Below are 17,700 nucleotides of genomic sequence, written 5' to 3' on the forward strand. Positions count from 1 at the left end.
GTAAAATGTCTTTAAATAGCATAGAACATGTTAATGCGTATGTGAATAGTGTTGTTATGCTACATGAACCATGCCAGTTACTCAAGTGTGAGTAACCAGTGTGGATGAATGGGTACTAACAACATCAACGCATCTGTTATTTGTCTTGTTTTTCACAACAACTACCTTGTTTTACAGTATGGCATTGGTATACTGATATTGTGAGACACTACAAATCTGTTTACTTTTGCCAAGTTAACTGAGATGATTTTAATTCTGTAGTGTTATTTGCAGATACACCGAAAAATTTCCAATTCAGTGAGTACCAAATCATAAAACATTTGATGCTGTAAAGAGTTAACTTAGAGATGCATCAGTTCTGTATGTAGTAAATCACTGAAGTTGGTGAAATGGAATCGTTTTGATTACATCTCATATTGTGAATACCTTCACAACGAGTTGCCTGTTATTGTACTACTCCAAATAAGTAATGCTTCTCCTGAAAAGACTATTGTTACTTATTCTTATAATTGTTACATATTGTTGAATAAGTAACAATAATTTTCACTGCTGGGGGAGAGTTGTTTTGAAATAGTACAGTGACAGGCAGCTTGTTGTGAAGGTATTCACATTATGAGATGTAATGAAAATAATGCCATTTCACACTTCAGTGATTTACTATGTAACATACAGAACTGACGCATTGCACTAAGCTGTATGTCTAGTAAATTCTGTGGTTTGAGGCTTTAGCCCTTAATTTTATTTTAGGTAAATATTAATTAAAACAATCAAGGTTTTCTATAATAAATATTAAGAATTCATAAGCGTTGGATTTAATGAAGGATTAAATGAGCAGTAAAAGGTGCTTTTATAATTTTCAATGTAAACAATAAAAATTAGGCTAGAAATGAATTTAAAAATCATATTAATACTTGTTCGTGAGTTAATACACTGGTTAACTTATATGCAACATTAACTTAATTCAAGAGCATTACAAAACATTAAAAAACACACCAACTTGTTCTACACAGTTTTTGCTTTATGACCATCCTTAACAAAAGCACAGATTTGATCAAAGGTTACTAGTATTTTACTGCTAACGTCACTGCAAGCTACATTTTCAGTCAGTGAATTCATTGCATTTTGGGCATTGAATTTGTTAGGTAATGTGTGCACAGGTTCTTTGTCATCTTGTATAACCTCTTCGTTATTATAAACTTCATTATTGTCAGCCTACCATGTGTTTAGTCGATCCTCTGTGGTATAACTGACCATTGTTTTGAAATTCTTCCTGAAGGTTCATTCATCTTCTGAGTTCCACCCATTCATTCACTTGAGCCGACTGGGCTAGCCGGGTGGGTAAAGTGCCTGCCTGGCAACCCAAAGGTCGCGGGTTCGAATCCCGCCTTGGGCTTGGATCAAAGTACTGCAAAAACCTTGGGAGGTGCATTATGGCCACAGAAGCTGATGTGCCAGCAACTACCAAAAAAAAAAAAATCATTCACTTGATGATCAGATTCACCTTCTGGTGGTCGATCTTCATCCTTGATAAAGCCATTTTGGCAACACAGTTTATCACGACATTAAGAGAAATGCCATAGCAAGCAATAATGATGTTTCAAAGGATATTTAACATATTCCATTTTTGGAGCAAATCGGTTTTACCTTCAAGATTTACATTGCACAAAGTGGGATTTGTAGACTTCAAGTTATGAATGATACCCTGATCCAGTTGGTGAATGAAACTTGTTGTGGTTGGAAGCAGAAAGAGCAGCCTAGTATTTGACAACTGGAGCATCCCAATTGCCATCTAGTATAGTGATTCAGGATCATGTAGATCCTGAACTACCTTACATAAGATATCGTATGATGTCTTATGTAAGGTGGCTCCCAAACACTAGTTCAACTCTGCCGTGTTACACCGGACGATACAGAAACTCTGCAGAAAGGTCGAAATGTGTGTAATGCTATGTTTGTACCATGGCTCACATCTGGTGAGTATGGGCTTGATACACCCAGGGTCCTGAGCTGTATATTATTCTTCTCTGCCTTGGGTGATTCCCTTCTACTTCTCTCTCTCTTTCACACACACACACAGGGTAACGCAGAAATTTTTTTTTTTTTTTTCGGCTGGTGCAGCAAAAGCCTCAGGCTTCCTTGTACCATTTGTCTAATGATAATAATAATGTATTTGTTATGTTGTTTAGTTTTTTTTTTTTTTTTGGAGACTATTATTAGGAAGCAACAGGCACCAGTAAGGTGCGTCATGATACCTGTCTATGCCACAAGGAGGTGGTCCACAACTGAGCGCAAACCACAGCAAACCTCAAGTGTCATGTTTGTTTGTTATTTGGTTTTTAGGAGCATTAGCAACTAAGGCCATATTACTCCGGGATATGCGGTGGTCATTCCCTGACCTTTCCGCATCCTCCGTATTTGGTGGTGATGGGCTCGAACCCTGGTCTAATCAAGAAGCGTGTGCTACGCACTGCTGCTCCTTCCCACCTGGCTACTGAGATGCCCAAGTGTCATGTACTGAATGTCAAAATATGAGCAAATTAAATAGTAAAGTAATAAAATTATACAAATAAAAGGAATTTAAAAAATTAAAAATAAAAATAAATAAATGAAATAAAATAAAATTAAGAAAAATAAAATAAAAATAATAGAAATAAGGAACTGACAGCAAACTACAAAAAAAAATCAGAAAAAAAAAAGATAAAAATAAGCAAATAAATGAATTAAAATAAAATAAAAGTCCCACACCAGTTAAGACTAGTGCCAGCAATGAGAAGTACAATAGAGGAAAGAATATCAGTAAAAGGAGGAAGAATAAAAATTAAAAAGCAAACACTTGATGCAAACAAACAAAAAAAGCAAACAAAAGGAAAAGACATGAACTAAAAGGGGATGTAGGAAAGAGATAAAGATTCCACATAGGATAACCTGTGTTATCAGATGATCCCACCTCAGGAGCAGCCTAAGACCAGCAGAAGATAGAAGACAGGAAAACAGTAATATCGTTCAGAGTCACAAGTAAGATTAGCGACTGTCCAAGTCGAAGGTGGTGGGGTGAAGATGGTACTTGAGCTAAACGATGGCAATGGTATCACAAAATGGCATCGATAGAGGTGATGGCCTGGATTGGAGGTAAAGCCAGAATAGGAGTAGTTCCTAGAATTGAGCACTACTGGTGAATTATCCACATCTGGTAAAGGTTTTATGTGCAAAATCTTGCAAAAGATTAAATTTTTCTTTGGAGTCCAAGTGAGACACCTCATTGCCTGGAGAAAATGGCAGACAGCAGACAGACAAAGATCAAAGTAATATGGACTAGTGAAAAGAACATGCTGCCAGTCTTCTGGGCTGCCACAGTTACAGCAGGTAGAATCAGACAGGTTACACATAGCAAGTTTGGCACTATGGGAACCATGGCCAGTTAGAAGAATAAACGTGTGGACTGAACCATTTTAGAACAGACTTTTGTATGGCAAGGGACACGGATGGAGTGAACTTTCTTGTGACCATACCTTTGAAAGACTACCGATCTTGTCAGAGTTGAACTAGGTGGTTCCAGCAACAGGTTTTTCAGTTTTAGGATTGCGGTGGATATTAACAAGTATGTCTAAAAATTCAACGGAAATGGCTTGGCCAATTTGGAGGTCCAGAGGTAGGCAACTGTTTAAAGCCTGTAGCGCAGCTGTCGAGACAGAGCAACAGGAACAACTCATCATTAAGAGCATATGGCTTTGGATAGAGAAGAGTTTATCTTGTATAATAACCTTGTTAGTACCATAGGTACAAATTGGAACAAACACCACTTTGTACAAAAGATGAAGGGTACGGTGGTTAATATTCCAGGATTGATGCAACAGACGGACAAGCATAGAAGTATATTTGACTATTTTATCATGAAGGTGCGAGACATGTTTCTAGAAGTTTAACTTAAGATCTATAATAATACCCAAGAATGTGAGTCAGTCATGGGGGGGGGAGACCAAAAAGCTTAACAGTCGGTGGCCTGAAAATTGCCCTTAAGATAAAGAAGCTGTCTTATCAGGAGTAATGGTAAGTGTATTAGTAACAGACCAAGAGAACAGGTCATTCATGATGCTGTTGACAGTACTTTCCAAGAAGAACGAGAATTACCAAGGATAAGAAGCATTACATCATCGGCATATGCTATTTTAGAAGCATTGGGAGTTGAATGGAGATGCCACTCATCTATAAACAAATCCCAGATGAGTGGACCAAGCACTGAAACTTGTGGGCATCCTCAAGAGACAGAATGACTAAGTTACTGAGTACCAAAAATGACTTGGATAGAATGGAGGAGAAAATAGTTGCAGGTTAAGTTGTAGAGTCGTGAGGAGCATTGAGCAGCCCTGTGGCGAGCAAAAAAACTGTCCTACCAGAGGGAGTCAAAGGCTCCAAAGAAATCTACAAAAATAGCCATATCATATTTAAATGTGCATTTGTTTACATTTTATATTTATTTACATTTACATTTGTTTATATTTGCATTTGTGCATTTGTCTGGGAAAGAAGTTCAACCAAGGGCTCCCCAATTCCACACTCTAGATGAAAACCAAACTGGTCAGAGGACTTTAAAGAGCATTCAATAAGAATTTTCATTTTCTGCATGAGCATTCTTTTATCCAAATTCAAAATCCATTTTGAAATTTGATCAAAACACCCAAGAAGGCGTGGTGTGGTGGTATGGTGTGTGTGGTGAAACTTTGCAGTGCCATCTGATTTGGTTCACAACAACACAGTCACACTTTGTTTGCTCAGTTTTCCCCTATTGTATTAATAGCTAGTGAATAAAATTGATAAACACTTCTGTCTAATCCATGTGAAAATGTTTCATAGCTGCCAAGAATTGGTTACACAGGCTCCAACCAATCTAGGGTTTTTCTTTTTATCAGCTCCTCCAGATTCACCACAGATATCAAGCAAGATGAAGATGTTTTGTTTTTTTAACCCTGCTGTTTTTCTTATATCCACTATACACTTATATTCGTCGGGTCATATAGAACTGATATAGTTCCTCTATAAGTTTTTGCTAGGAAATGAAAACATTATGCAAAGTATTGTATTTTATTATATAAAAACAGAACAGTCTGTATAAGGAGATACATTATATTAATATTAAGGTAGAAAATGCTTGTAATTAGTGAACAAACAAAAATTTTGACTCCGAAATGATAAAAACAACAGACATTAATTTTTGCAGGTAGGGCAATAATATGTGACATGAACTTTACACAAATACTTATTGCACATGCAGCATGTCATAGCTTTGTTGTCACAACTTGATGGGCAAAATTTGCGCTGGGCTTGTTTACTGGTAGCAGCAAGTGATCTCGATACTGATGTTTCTTGGAGACCCCTTACAAACCCAGATCAGTTCTGGGTTTATTTTTTACCCCAGGGTAATATATGGTGTTATCAGTGACTTTCCTAATTCTTCTATGAATATTCTGATGCAAAAGATTCTTTTTCCACCCTGGATTAATTTCTCTCCAAAAAAACAAATGCATTGTAAGCACTTATGTCAAGCATGTTAAATATAATCACTGGCCAATGATTAATTTTTCATTTCAACTTAGGTTGCATTGAGTTGATTTCACAGCCGACAGCTCTAATTGTTCCAACCATTCCAGCCTAAGAAGAGTCTTCTGTTTATTTCCAGTGTTTTAACACTATTGATAATGCTGGTAGAGGAATGTTAAATTGCTTTACAATTTCTGTTTTGATGCAATCCATCTTATCAAATTCATCTGTGATTTTGAGTTTAGTATTCAAGCATAACTCATTCATTTTTGTTTTGTATACCTCTTGGACAGTGGTAAACTGAATGTTCACTTTTCTAAAAAAATAAAGTGGTCAAAAATATTTTAAAAAAATCTCACCTGCACAAAATAATTTTAAGTGCATGCACTTGAGTGATTGTGATTAAAGCCCACATGATATAAAATGCAATGATATTCTTGTATTCCCCCCCCCCTCTCTTTTGTAAACTCCTCTGACCATATGTGGTCACCCTTCAGTATAAATAAAACATCTATGTTATTACGCTGATACCCACAGTTGTAGTGTTAAATTATCCAACTTGCATTTTAGCTCCCCTTGTATTTCATGCAAAACTAATGGATCTTGCCTCCTTCCCCCCATATTCATGGCAAAAACACTAAATTTGTAATACATATTAACTGTATTTTGTTAACATATTAATTAACACGGGATGCTGATCTCTTTTGAAAGGGAACAAGATTTAACTTGTATAAACGAGAATGTTATGGGAATAAATATTGTATTAATAATGTTTCCTATGTATCGATTTCACAGCACACCTGTACAAAAATTGTTACCACAAGATATGAATAAACACAGTTGTTTTCCAATAGCATGATTATATATTACTGCATGCTGTAATTCAGAGAATATAGACAATATACAAGAATATGAAAAAAAATTTATTTCTACAGTATAGAAAAAATGTTTACAGCTACATTAAAACTTAATACATGCAGAATCTGATATACATTGTGAAATGGGGGTGAGTGTAAAAAACAGAGGAATGCTTTAATTTACTGAAAAGCTACATTATCAGCTTCCTCTCACAGCCAATGTTTAAAACCATGACTTCCCTTCAGTTCTTTGCAGGGTCTGGATTATAGAAGAAGTGGTCAAAAAGAAAAAATTTAGAAAACAAGAATTCAAGTGTGAACTTGAAAAAAGTACTTAACATTTCTTCTTGCGGAAGCATTTTAAGAATAATACATCAGCACTTGGGAATGACCAAAGTTCATGCAAAATGTTTCCAGAAATGTCTCTTTTCATGACAAACATCAGACAGTGGCATCATCTAAATAAAATTTAAAATTTTTGCTAATCCAGAGAGATTTATTTTTTATCCCATTTAGCAATGAAATTGGGTTACATTTTTATGATCCTGAATTCAAATTAGAAACTGCATTTGGAAGCACAAGGGATCTCTAACTCTGATAAAGTTTGAAACCTAACCATCACCTGGAAAAGAGCTGGTTTCAGTTTTTTGGGACACAAAAGGATTGTTGTTGATGTGATTATTTTGCACCTAAAACCATAATAACAAAGGAGTATTATGTCACCCTTATGCTAAAGTTAAAAGCTGCAGTTTGGGAAAATATGATTAAAGTTAGGTCATTGGGTTTTGCCTCTCCACGATAATGCTCCCGTGCACAAAGCCCAGGTTGCAAAGACTAAAATTCACGAATATGGATTTTAATAATTAAACCATCCCCTGTAGAGTTCCAGGTGACTATTATTTGCTCAGAAACCTCGTCTCGTGTTTGTGAAACTCATTTTTAAAATGAAGAAAGCTAAAACCAGCTGTAGAATCCTGGTTTGATGTTCAAACCGAAGGATATCTTTTGAAGATTTAATCTGTTTGCAGATTAAATACAATAAGTGTATTAAAATTTGGGGTGAATATATTGAAAAATAAAGAACTTAGAATTTTGTACCTATGTCTTTTATACTCTGCTCTCGGAGCTTTCCCCACCACTTCTAGTGATGTAACCAGAGTTTGTACAGTCAGCAGTTGTCATTGTATAGTTTTGTTTTGTAATCTGCCATAGTTTCTGTATTACCTGGTAATTTAGATGCATCCCATGCCATTTTTTTTTTTTTTTTTTTTCTGTCACAGTCTCATCTGACATCTATTTAGGTCTAAACCTGAAACAGTATTTCTTAGTTGGTAGGAAAAGGAAAAGCCCAGTAGCTTCTACCTTTACTTTCCTGAATACTTCCCATTTAGAATTTGTTGTTGGTATCAGATGGTCCCACTGTATAAAATTTAAAAACTGTGTGAGGCAACTGTAGTCACCCTTATGAAAGCAAAAGTCCTTCCGTTTACTCTTGACAGTAGTTATGTCTTTAAGTAAATCCCACATCAATAAACTGTGGTCCTGGGACTCAGTGGATCTTTTATTTGCAGATTTTTAATGCATAAAGAATCGCTGCTAATAATCATATCAAAAGTGTTGTTTCCTTTTCTTGCCTTTCTATGCTGCTGTAGTAAACAGTTATCCAATAAATCGACAAAAATTTTGCTAGTGTGTGAGTGACCAATCCACAAGTTACAGTTAAAATCCCCCATTCTGATTTACTAGCCCACTCACTTTCTCTGTATAGTTATTTATTACACAGTCATTGGGCCTATAACATGCTACTACTCTCAATTTTGTTTTCACAGTGCTTATATCACACCAAACTGACTTAACATTGCACAGGTCATAAATGTCAACTGGATGTACTGTCTTTAGATTTAATATACTTCTTAACTAAGAGCCTAACTCTCTCCCTCCTCTCTGGAGTGTCTGTTTGGAACCACTGTTATAGAGACTGTTCTAGGAATATATGTTTTTAAGAAAATTTTCATTGTTTTCATGACTTCAGCATCTTAAAGATTTTTTTTTTCTTAATGTTGAAAGAAATTTTTATATGTAACTGATAACTGTAAGAATCATTTTAGTGAGGAGTTTTGATACTATTTTATTCTTAAATACTGTTGTTAGCTGCTAGTATAAGTTAATTAAGCTGACAAATAATATATTAATAGGAATTGCATGCAAATGCTTTTATTGCCATAAATGTTAGGTGGATATGGAAAAAAAAACAACTTTTATGGGAAAAAATAAAGTATATTTGCCAAAATATTTGAATTTGGTGATGAACTTGGTGAGAAAGTATATACTCAAATTGACAACATATTGCACTATAATAAATAATTTTTATAGTTTTTTTTTTTTTTTTTTTTTTGGTTCATTAGGAAGAGTATAATATAAAATCATGTAATCTTATACTGTGTGACTCTATATGTAGGTTAAATTTGAGTAATTTAATATTTCGATATTTCAGATGTTATTATGTTTTGAGAGCTTATAGAGTTAAAAATATGACCTTATATTTAGAAATTTTGTCATTTGTACCATTGAATGTTACATTATTGACCATGCCATATATAAAAATTGCTTTACTATTAATGTTGGTAGTGTAACCATTTATTTTTAATTCCTTTTCTAATTTAATAAAAATTTCTGTATAATAAATTAAACTGTTTTCACATCTTAAAATTTATCCAAAATTACTTATGTTGTGATATTTATTGAATAATACAAAAGGTGCACTTCACTGAGGAATATTCGAGACAATGAAGAGAAGGACTCTGCCTTCAGAGGTATATGCAGTATGATACGAGTAAATCCAGGTGGTGTAGTACAAGATTTCATATTCTTTTGTGATGCTGTTGCTTCTTGGGTGAATCCAAAGCCTGATCTAAAGCATCTGTTTAATGAGGTATTGATAAGTTTTATATTCTGTTATTTAGAAGTGACAAATTGCAAAGATGACTTGAAAAGATCTAAGCCTCACATAAAAGCGCTTACCATGCATGCTTGATGTTTTTGATTTTCTAGTTATAGTATTTTATTTATTATTTTTTTTATGGTGAATACAAATATGAAAGGTAAAAAACTTATTCGTATTTTTCAAGCTTCTAGACTAAAGGACTCATATAATGCTAGACCCATATAATGCTAGGGATCCTAATGAGACAAGCAAATTATATGGGCTGAGTTGGCCTTGCATTAGCAACACTACCTAATACCTCGTTGGGACATTTCTTGTCTTTAATACAACCTGTATACACCTTGGCACAGATTCCACAAGGGATAGCAGGTTGTCCTGTGATAGTGCTACCCATGCATTGCACATTGTATCCAGGTCCCAAACATGCTCAGTTGGGTTGATATTGGGTAAGTTTGGTGGTCACAAGAAGACAGATAATTGTCATGTTCCTGAAATGAGTTAGCAACCTGCCAGGACTTATAGCATGCTGTGTTGTTTTGTTCATAGGCACCGGAGTTGTCTGAATATACTGTCATTGCGGGTGAGGGGGCGTGCTGGATCAGCAATGATAGAAAGGTAGGGTTCAGAGGACCCAGCACATACCACAGAAATGGTATCCAAACCATAATGCCACTGGCTCCACCTTGCCATACACCAACAGTACCTCCAGAAACTGGTCCTCGTGTTGCTTTCTCCAAATATGGATACACCAATCAGCATGATAGATTTGGAAACAGGATTCATCAGGCCAGGTGAATGTTTACACATGTCAGTGGTACAGTGTTTGTGCTGATGTGCCTGTGCAATTTCATATGTTTTGCAATGAGCATTGGCCCTGTGGCAGCCATCAGCTGCAGCTCAGTGGCCCAGCCAACTACCTAGTACAACATATGTGTGCACGATGCAAGGAGTGCAAGGAAATTAGGCGACAACTCAGCGTTGTTATGGGCCTATATGAGACCTTGAAGGACAGGGTGGATGCCCTCGAAGGAAATAAATTGAGGGGCCATCAGGCTCTCAGCTGCCCACATTAACGCCAGAGCTTGCACTTGGTCATCTTGCAACACAGAGGCAACCCCCAAGGCAGAATGCGCTGGTCCCACAGGAACTAGTAGTTGTTGGTGACTCTATTGTCAGGGAAACGGGGAACATGCTTTGTAAAAAGGATAGGTGGAACAGGACCAGGGTATGTCTGCCAGGGGCAAAGGTTGATGACGTTGTAGAGCGGATATCATCTTTTAAGGGCACAAAAGGTGATATAGTTGTACACGTTAGCACTGATGATATTAAGAGTAGGAGACCAGCGGAATTGCTTAACAAGTACAGGTCACTGTTGAAAAAAAGCCGTGAAGTAGGGTTGAATTTGAAAGTGTCTGCAATTCTGCCCAGACACGATAGGAGGGAGTATATGATGAGAGCCTTGTCGATCAATTCGGCCCTGGAAAGATTGTTCAAGGCTCAAGGGGTAGAATTTTTTTCAGCCTGGACTGTACTTGTTAACAGGAGAGATTGCTTCTACAGGGATGGGATACACTTAAATAGAAAGGGTGCAAGAATATTTGCTGATGCTATCGAGGCAGTGTTAGGTGGGTCGGAAAACTGCTAGCTTGGGGGGAGACAAAGACTAATAGATTAACAGTAGCCACTGGCAGAGGTGAAAGAGATTCTTGCACTGCTTCTATTGGAATGAGCAGAAGCCTGAAAAACAAGATGCAGGATATTTCAGAGACTGCTGGAAGTCATTGCGGTACAAGTAAACACATGGGTTGTGTTAGGGTAGCTAAGAATAGAAACAGGTGCATGTATACTTGCGTGTACACCAATGCTAGGAGTTTTACACCTCCCAATTTTACACCATCTACAAATTTTGATGTCATGTTCTTTATCTCTTTGTTAATGTCATTTATGAAAATCAAAAACAGCAGTGATCCAAGGATCAATCCTTGGGGTCTCCACTTCTGATATCACACCAATCTGAAGAATAGCCTTTGATCAAAACTCTCTGCCTTCTGCCCTGCAGCCATCTTCCAACCCCTCATAGAATCTTTCCAGTAATCCCAACATGTTTCTTCTTATATAGTTAACCTCTTGTGAGGTACTGAGTCAAATGCTTTGCTAAAATCTAAATAAACTCTGTCGAAATTGTTCCCTACCTCCAGCTCATCAAAATAGTTTATTAGGTTAGTTTAACATGATTTTCTTCTTAACAAAACCATACTGTGTAGCCATCAGAATGCCATTTCTTCCTAAATGTCTTTGGATTGCTCTCTTAAGACTTTCTCTACAATTGAAGTCAGACTAACTGGTCTGCAGTTACCAACTTCACTCTTAGAATTGTCTTTATGCATTGGCGATACATTGGCACTTCTCCAGTCCAAAAGAAAATCTCCCAAGTGCCCGAAGATGCTCTTATAATTAACCTCAATGATTCAGTACAGTCTCTGGCCTCCTTCAAAATTATTGTCTATATGTTGTCATCTTCAGGAGCCTTACTTGCCTTTAGGCTTGAAAGTTTTTTTAATAAACCATCGTCTGTAATTTCAAAATCACTAATTTCATATGTCTCAGCCTTTCTTGCACAGCCTCTTCTCAGCATAAAGGGTCTTTCGTCAGTAAAGACTGATATGAAGTACTTATTCAATCCATCAGCAACATCGTCTGGGTATCAAGGCTTTCCCACACCCAGTGCACAACAGTCCAATCTGTTTCGTTTTCTTCTTGTATTCACATGCATGAAAATATCCTCGTCCCTATTTTTTGCCCTCTTAGACAGTGCTTTCTCATACTCAGCTTGTAGCTGTTGTAGGCTTTAGTACTTTTAATGACTCTCTAACTTTCCTATGCTGTCTTTCTATGCTCTGTTGGACTGGCCAGCTTGTTCATCTATCCTGGCATTTTCCTCATGCAACATTTTGTGAGTGGTATATGACTTATGTGATTGACTACATTCATGACTTCTGTGATTTTTTTTCTTTAATGGTGTTCCATAATTTAAATGTATTCGTACTCCCTCTGCAATCTTCCCATTAATTGATGCCATATAGTACTGTAAACTGTCATAATTCCTTCTTCTGAAATTAAAACTCATCTTACATTGATGATCACGTGATCACTGCCTTCCAATGGTTCCTGTACTTTAGGCCAACTGATGTCATCTGATTCATGAATAATGATGAGGTCAAGAATATTCTTACTCCATAGTATTTTCTCTAATATGATGGTACAAATCTACTTTATTTAAAAATTTTGTTCCATATTGTAAGTTTCCCTCACCACTTATTCCAATCAATTAGGGGCAGATTGAAGTCCCTAATTGATTGGAATTGACAGTCTAATTGACAGTCTCATGTAGAGACTGTCGTCATACTGTTCACAATCTTCTGGTTTGTAGATTACTCCCACTCTCATTATACCATTACCGAATCACCACACATATTCTGTGCTGGCAGACGTAACTTCTTACTCAGGAAAAGCTCTTTTTGCTCTCAGGCCACTTTTGATAAGAAGCATGATCCCACCACCCCTTCTATCTTTCCTAAATACATAATACATACCACAATGGAACTCATCATCTCCAGTTGACACCATGTTCTGTTATCCCTGTTATGTCAGCATTAGTTGTCTACCCAACCATTTGTTCAACCATTTTATTGTCTCCAGGGACTCACATCTTGTGAGTATGGGCTTGGCACACCCAGGGTCCTTAGCGGGATATCATCATTCTTCTCTTTCTTGGTGATTCCCTTCTACTTCTGACTCTCTCTCTCTCTCTCTCTCTCTCTCTCTCTCTGAGGGTAACTCAGAAATTTTTTTTTTTGGCTGGTACAGCATAAGCCCCAGGCCAATATCCTCAATGATACTGGCAAAAATCCTACCACCTTTGTTCAAATCAATACCATTTCTACAAAATAGTTTCCTTCTACCTACATGTATAGGCCATGCTGATAACCCCCCCCCCAAAGCCTTTCATGTTCTTTCAAGTCTTGCTTTAATCCAGAAGGTTTTCAGTACATAATTCCTTCTATCCTATCTGTGCAGAATTGCAGACACATATTCGTTCAGCCCTTACTCGTTTACTTCTTTTTTTTTTTTTTTCCCAGCATGGTCCTATATTTATCTAATAATTGGCCAGGTTGTGTTCGTTTAATATTGTTAGTCCTCACTTACATAATGATGCTCTCTTTTACTCCGCTTAAAATCAGACAATCTGTTGGAAACATCATCAGTTGTTGCTCCCATCAAACACACCCTGGTTCTGGTCTGCCTGTCTTTATTACAAAAAACGTTACCCATTGCCTTGACAGTAGTCTCCCAATAAAATTAAATCTCCTTCAACCAGAGCAATATGCATTTGACTATTCTTTTCTGGGACCAGAATCTAGGGTGCATCACTTAGCAGGTCACGAGATACTTGGGTCCCTGATGAGCTTCCAGTTCAATTTGTTTCTGGGGCAAGCACCCATTTCTTCAGTGATTCAAATTCTTCTTATAATGTATCAGTTTCTGATTTAATTTTAATAAGATTCTGAAGAGCACAATAAAAATTTCTTAAAGCAATTTGAGTGGGTGTGCAAAGGCAAGTGCATCATAATGGGTGACTTGATTTCTTGAACCAACCAGATGACTGCTGTTTATTTCAACATGTTAGAGAGGAGAGTTCAGATATCTCTGGCTGTTTTCACCAAGCAGTTCAGGAACTAAAAACTAGGAGTGATCAAAAGGAAACATTGAGGAGTGTAATTACAGGAAAGGGAACTATGGTGGACTTTGGTATTACTATATATTGAATTACTCGTTGAGAGCTGCTAAGCAGAACTTTTTTTATTGCTTAAAAATTATTGTATTTTGTTAATTTTAATTTAAAATTAGTGTTGTGGTTATTATTCTGTTTATCTCATTAAGCAGGTGAATTTGTTCTTTATTTAGCCTTTGAAGTTGCTTAAAAAACTGAAGTCTGCTTCTTACGCCATTATGTTGTATCGGTATAAGAATGTTCGTATTTTTCTGTCATTGCTACCATATCAATATACAAATGACTACTTATTGGTTTTCTGTGTAGTTTTGTAGGAGTGTGATTGATATCAGAAGTATTTTCATAGTTCCATAAACTATAAATTTATAGTAATACAACCATCAATTTAAACATAACTGTATCTCATAGTATATAACATAATTTAAAATGCTGTAGTTGGTATTGCCTTCAAATAAGCAGGATTAATGTAGCATTAATAATTTTGTATCTCTTTTATATCTCTTAGGTTTATGTTTGTTTTAAATTAAATTTAGACTAAAATCGTGACAAATGAGTGCAGCAAAGAGCTCAAAGTAGTGGAAATGTTTTGTGTGTTTTGTATTCTTTTGTTTTCTCTTTAAGTAGCATTAATGACTGAGGAGGAGTTCCTACCATCATTTGACTGGTCATTGGTTTTTACTGGTTTTTTTTTGTTATTAAAACAAAATTAGGGTTACTTGTAATGTTTAGATATTTAATTTTTTTTAAAGAATTTTTAATAGAAGTTAGGTCACTTTGAATTTGAAGAGTGATGTGACTGGGCTGTGGTATTTAATTTGCTTAAGTTGGCCAGGTTCACTACCGTAACCTTCAACCAGGTTGTAATATATAAAGATTTTGAATAATTTATACATTATATTGAATAGAACCAGTGTGGGGGAAACAAACAAATAACTTTAAAATACAGTTATTGCACTTTTTTGGCAACATGTCTAATTTATCTGCTACAATGTGTAGCAAGTGTTAATTTGTTATCATTACTGTGTAAAAAAAAAAGTGGAAATCCATTAGAGAGCATTCCAAGAAATATAGCTGAAGCTGTATCTTTTAAAAGGCATCTGATTTTCAATTTTGTAAAGTTGCCAGGTATAAATATGTGTGGTAGGTCCATTCTTTGGCAGCTAATTTACCATATTTGATATTCTGAATTTTTTCTTTGGAGAGGCATATGAAAAATTAGAATTTCCTTTTGCTGTACTGTTATCAGTGACTGTAGCTACTTTTAAAAAGAAGAGCAAACATGATGCTATTGAAAGAGTGCAGCACAATACTAAAAAAAAGTTCTGAAATGTGTGCTACGAAATTATGAACTTGATGGCTACAGTGAAAAAAAAAAAACTGTTTTTTTTTTTTTGTCTATCAAAATATAACCTGCTTTTTTAAATTTTTTAGATAAAAAAATTACTGCAGTAATATATTTTTATATCACAAAGATCATTATGAATTAGTCTGTGATATGCAGCAATCCATTGAAAGCAAGGCATTGAAAATTGTAATTAATTTATTACAATTGTTCTTTCAGCTTTTTGAGTTTATTATTATCTTATTTTGATGATAGATTCTTCATGGATTCAAGAATGAAGTTGGAGAAGAAAACTGGACACGGTTTACTGAGCAGTTCCCTCCACCTCTGAAAGAACGTCTTGCACTTAGTTATGGTGTGTGATAAAATTGTTGTTTAAGAAATCTGGTGAGTTATTGTTTAAAATAGTAGAAATTGTAATTAAAACATTGATTTGTGGTTCTGAGTATTTAATTATCTGTTAATTTTAATTTTTTCGTAGATTTGAAAGCATTTCATTCTCAGTTTTTTAGTCCCTTTTAGCATGACCAGTGTGAGTAGATGGAAGTTAATATAACTCATAGGATGAGCTATAAAACATTTTTCTATTTGAAATGAAGATAATTTTTGTGATATTAAATGCAATTATTTTGTCATCATTTGAATATTCATGGATACCTGAGATTTTCCAGAAAATAATAAAATTTGGAGCTTTATGTAAAAGTTGGTTCCATTGTATCTCAGTGAGGGAACAATAACAGTTTCATTGAGAAATGGCAAATGGAAGGAAATAGACAGATAGGAGAAAAAGTTAACATCCTTTAGTCAGAACACCAAAAAAATTTTAACAATAAATGTATTTAAAAAAAAAAACGAGCATCTGGTTCTTGTTTCACAACAATGCCCCCATCCTTTCCGCATTTGTTGTGAAGACATTTCTGAAGAAATGTATCATTGTACGGATCAACCATCCACCCTGCTCTCTTGATCCAGTAGGTTTCTTCCTCTTTCTCAAACTGCCCTCAAAGGAAAGAGATTGTTGGGGACATGAAGAGGAGTGTGTAACTGTCAAGCTGACTGTCGTCTGTTTGGACACCTTTGCTGATTCTTTTCAGAAACTTTTGGAACAGTGTGGTAGGTGCATTCAATCAGGTGGTGATTACTTAAAAAAAAAAAAAAAGTAAATAAAACATTTTTGAACTCCTTCACTTTGTGTTCTTCTTATACCACTCTAGAAACTTTATTGTCAACCTTGTATATTTGCCGTATATGCTTAAAAGATATTCCATTGGATATCTCTTTATGCCTTTCTATGCTTATGAAAATAATATCTACTAGCTGTGGTGATTTTTAAACTTTATTTGATGTTAATTTATAAAAAAAATATATATTTTTTATTTTTTCTACTCTGCTGTCAGGATAACAAATACATTAAGAAGTCCTGATTTTAAGTAATTTATTTCCCTAATTCAAAATGTTTCCATGTTATTAATGAGGAATCTCCTGCAATCGTTTAATTCATCATCAGGAAATCTGTTATCTAAGTGATCGCATACACGTTTGATAAAGCAAATTATAGCTGCCGTGTCAACATCACTTTGAATTTTTGATAATACTTCTTTCATATTTTCACTCCTGAAAATATTTTTTCCAAGATATTGGCTTCTTAATTAGTTTAATTTAGCTTTAACATATTGATGTGCATCAATAATGTTTAAACAACTTTTTTGTAGATATCTGCAAAGCGATGCAAGCTCTCCTAATACATCATTGAGTGCAATTAATGCCACATGATATTGTGAATTTGTCAAAATTTGTAAACAGTATTTACTAATTGGATCATTACATTCGTTAACCTGCTCGTTGCAACATTCGATTAATATTTCATAATTTTTTTACTAAAGCATCAATTGCAAAATGTCTGAATAACCATCTGACTTCATTTAATTGTCTAAAAGATACAACACCGTGTTCTGTAACCTGGGTTAGTTCTTCTAATTTTCCTTTTTTTATGCTAGACCTGCTAAACATTGTGTATACAGTTCTAAGCAGCATCTCTATATCTTGCATAATAGATACATTTTTCCATGTGTCGTCCAATCCTAAATCTTCTCGGTGTGCAACACAGTGTTGTTCAGATAGATGTAATATTTCCTTTTTGAGAATTGCTGCTACTCCATTTTTTCCTTCCAAGCATAACACTTGCTCCATCTGACCTGAACATCTTTTGAATATCAAGATTATATTCGTT

General features: G+C 35.4%; 1 protein-coding gene across 3 annotated transcripts in view; it reads left to right on the forward strand.

The window, feature by feature from the left end:
* Positions 1 to 17,700, forward strand: part of Tnpo (transportin 1) — a 563,147-nt gene that overhangs the window by 531,657 nt on the left and 13,790 nt on the right. For all 3 annotated transcript variants that reach the window (XM_090372882.1, XM_090372884.1, XM_090372883.1), the window contains 2 exons: positions 9,150 to 9,324; positions 15,726 to 15,857. In XM_090372882.1, the coding sequence (XP_090229008.1) occupies positions 9,150 to 9,324; positions 15,726 to 15,833 (283 nt within the window). In that variant the 3' untranslated portion in view covers positions 15,834 to 15,857. The remainder of the gene's footprint in view (positions 1 to 9,149; positions 9,325 to 15,725; positions 15,858 to 17,700) is intronic.

The sequence above is a fragment of the Mastigoproctus giganteus genome, chromosome 4, assembly GCF_048544385.1.
Source record: "Mastigoproctus giganteus isolate SK-2022 chromosome 4, ASM4854438v1, whole genome shotgun sequence".
Classification (NCBI taxonomy): Eukaryota; Metazoa; Arthropoda; class Arachnida; order Uropygi; family Thelyphonidae; genus Mastigoproctus; species Mastigoproctus giganteus.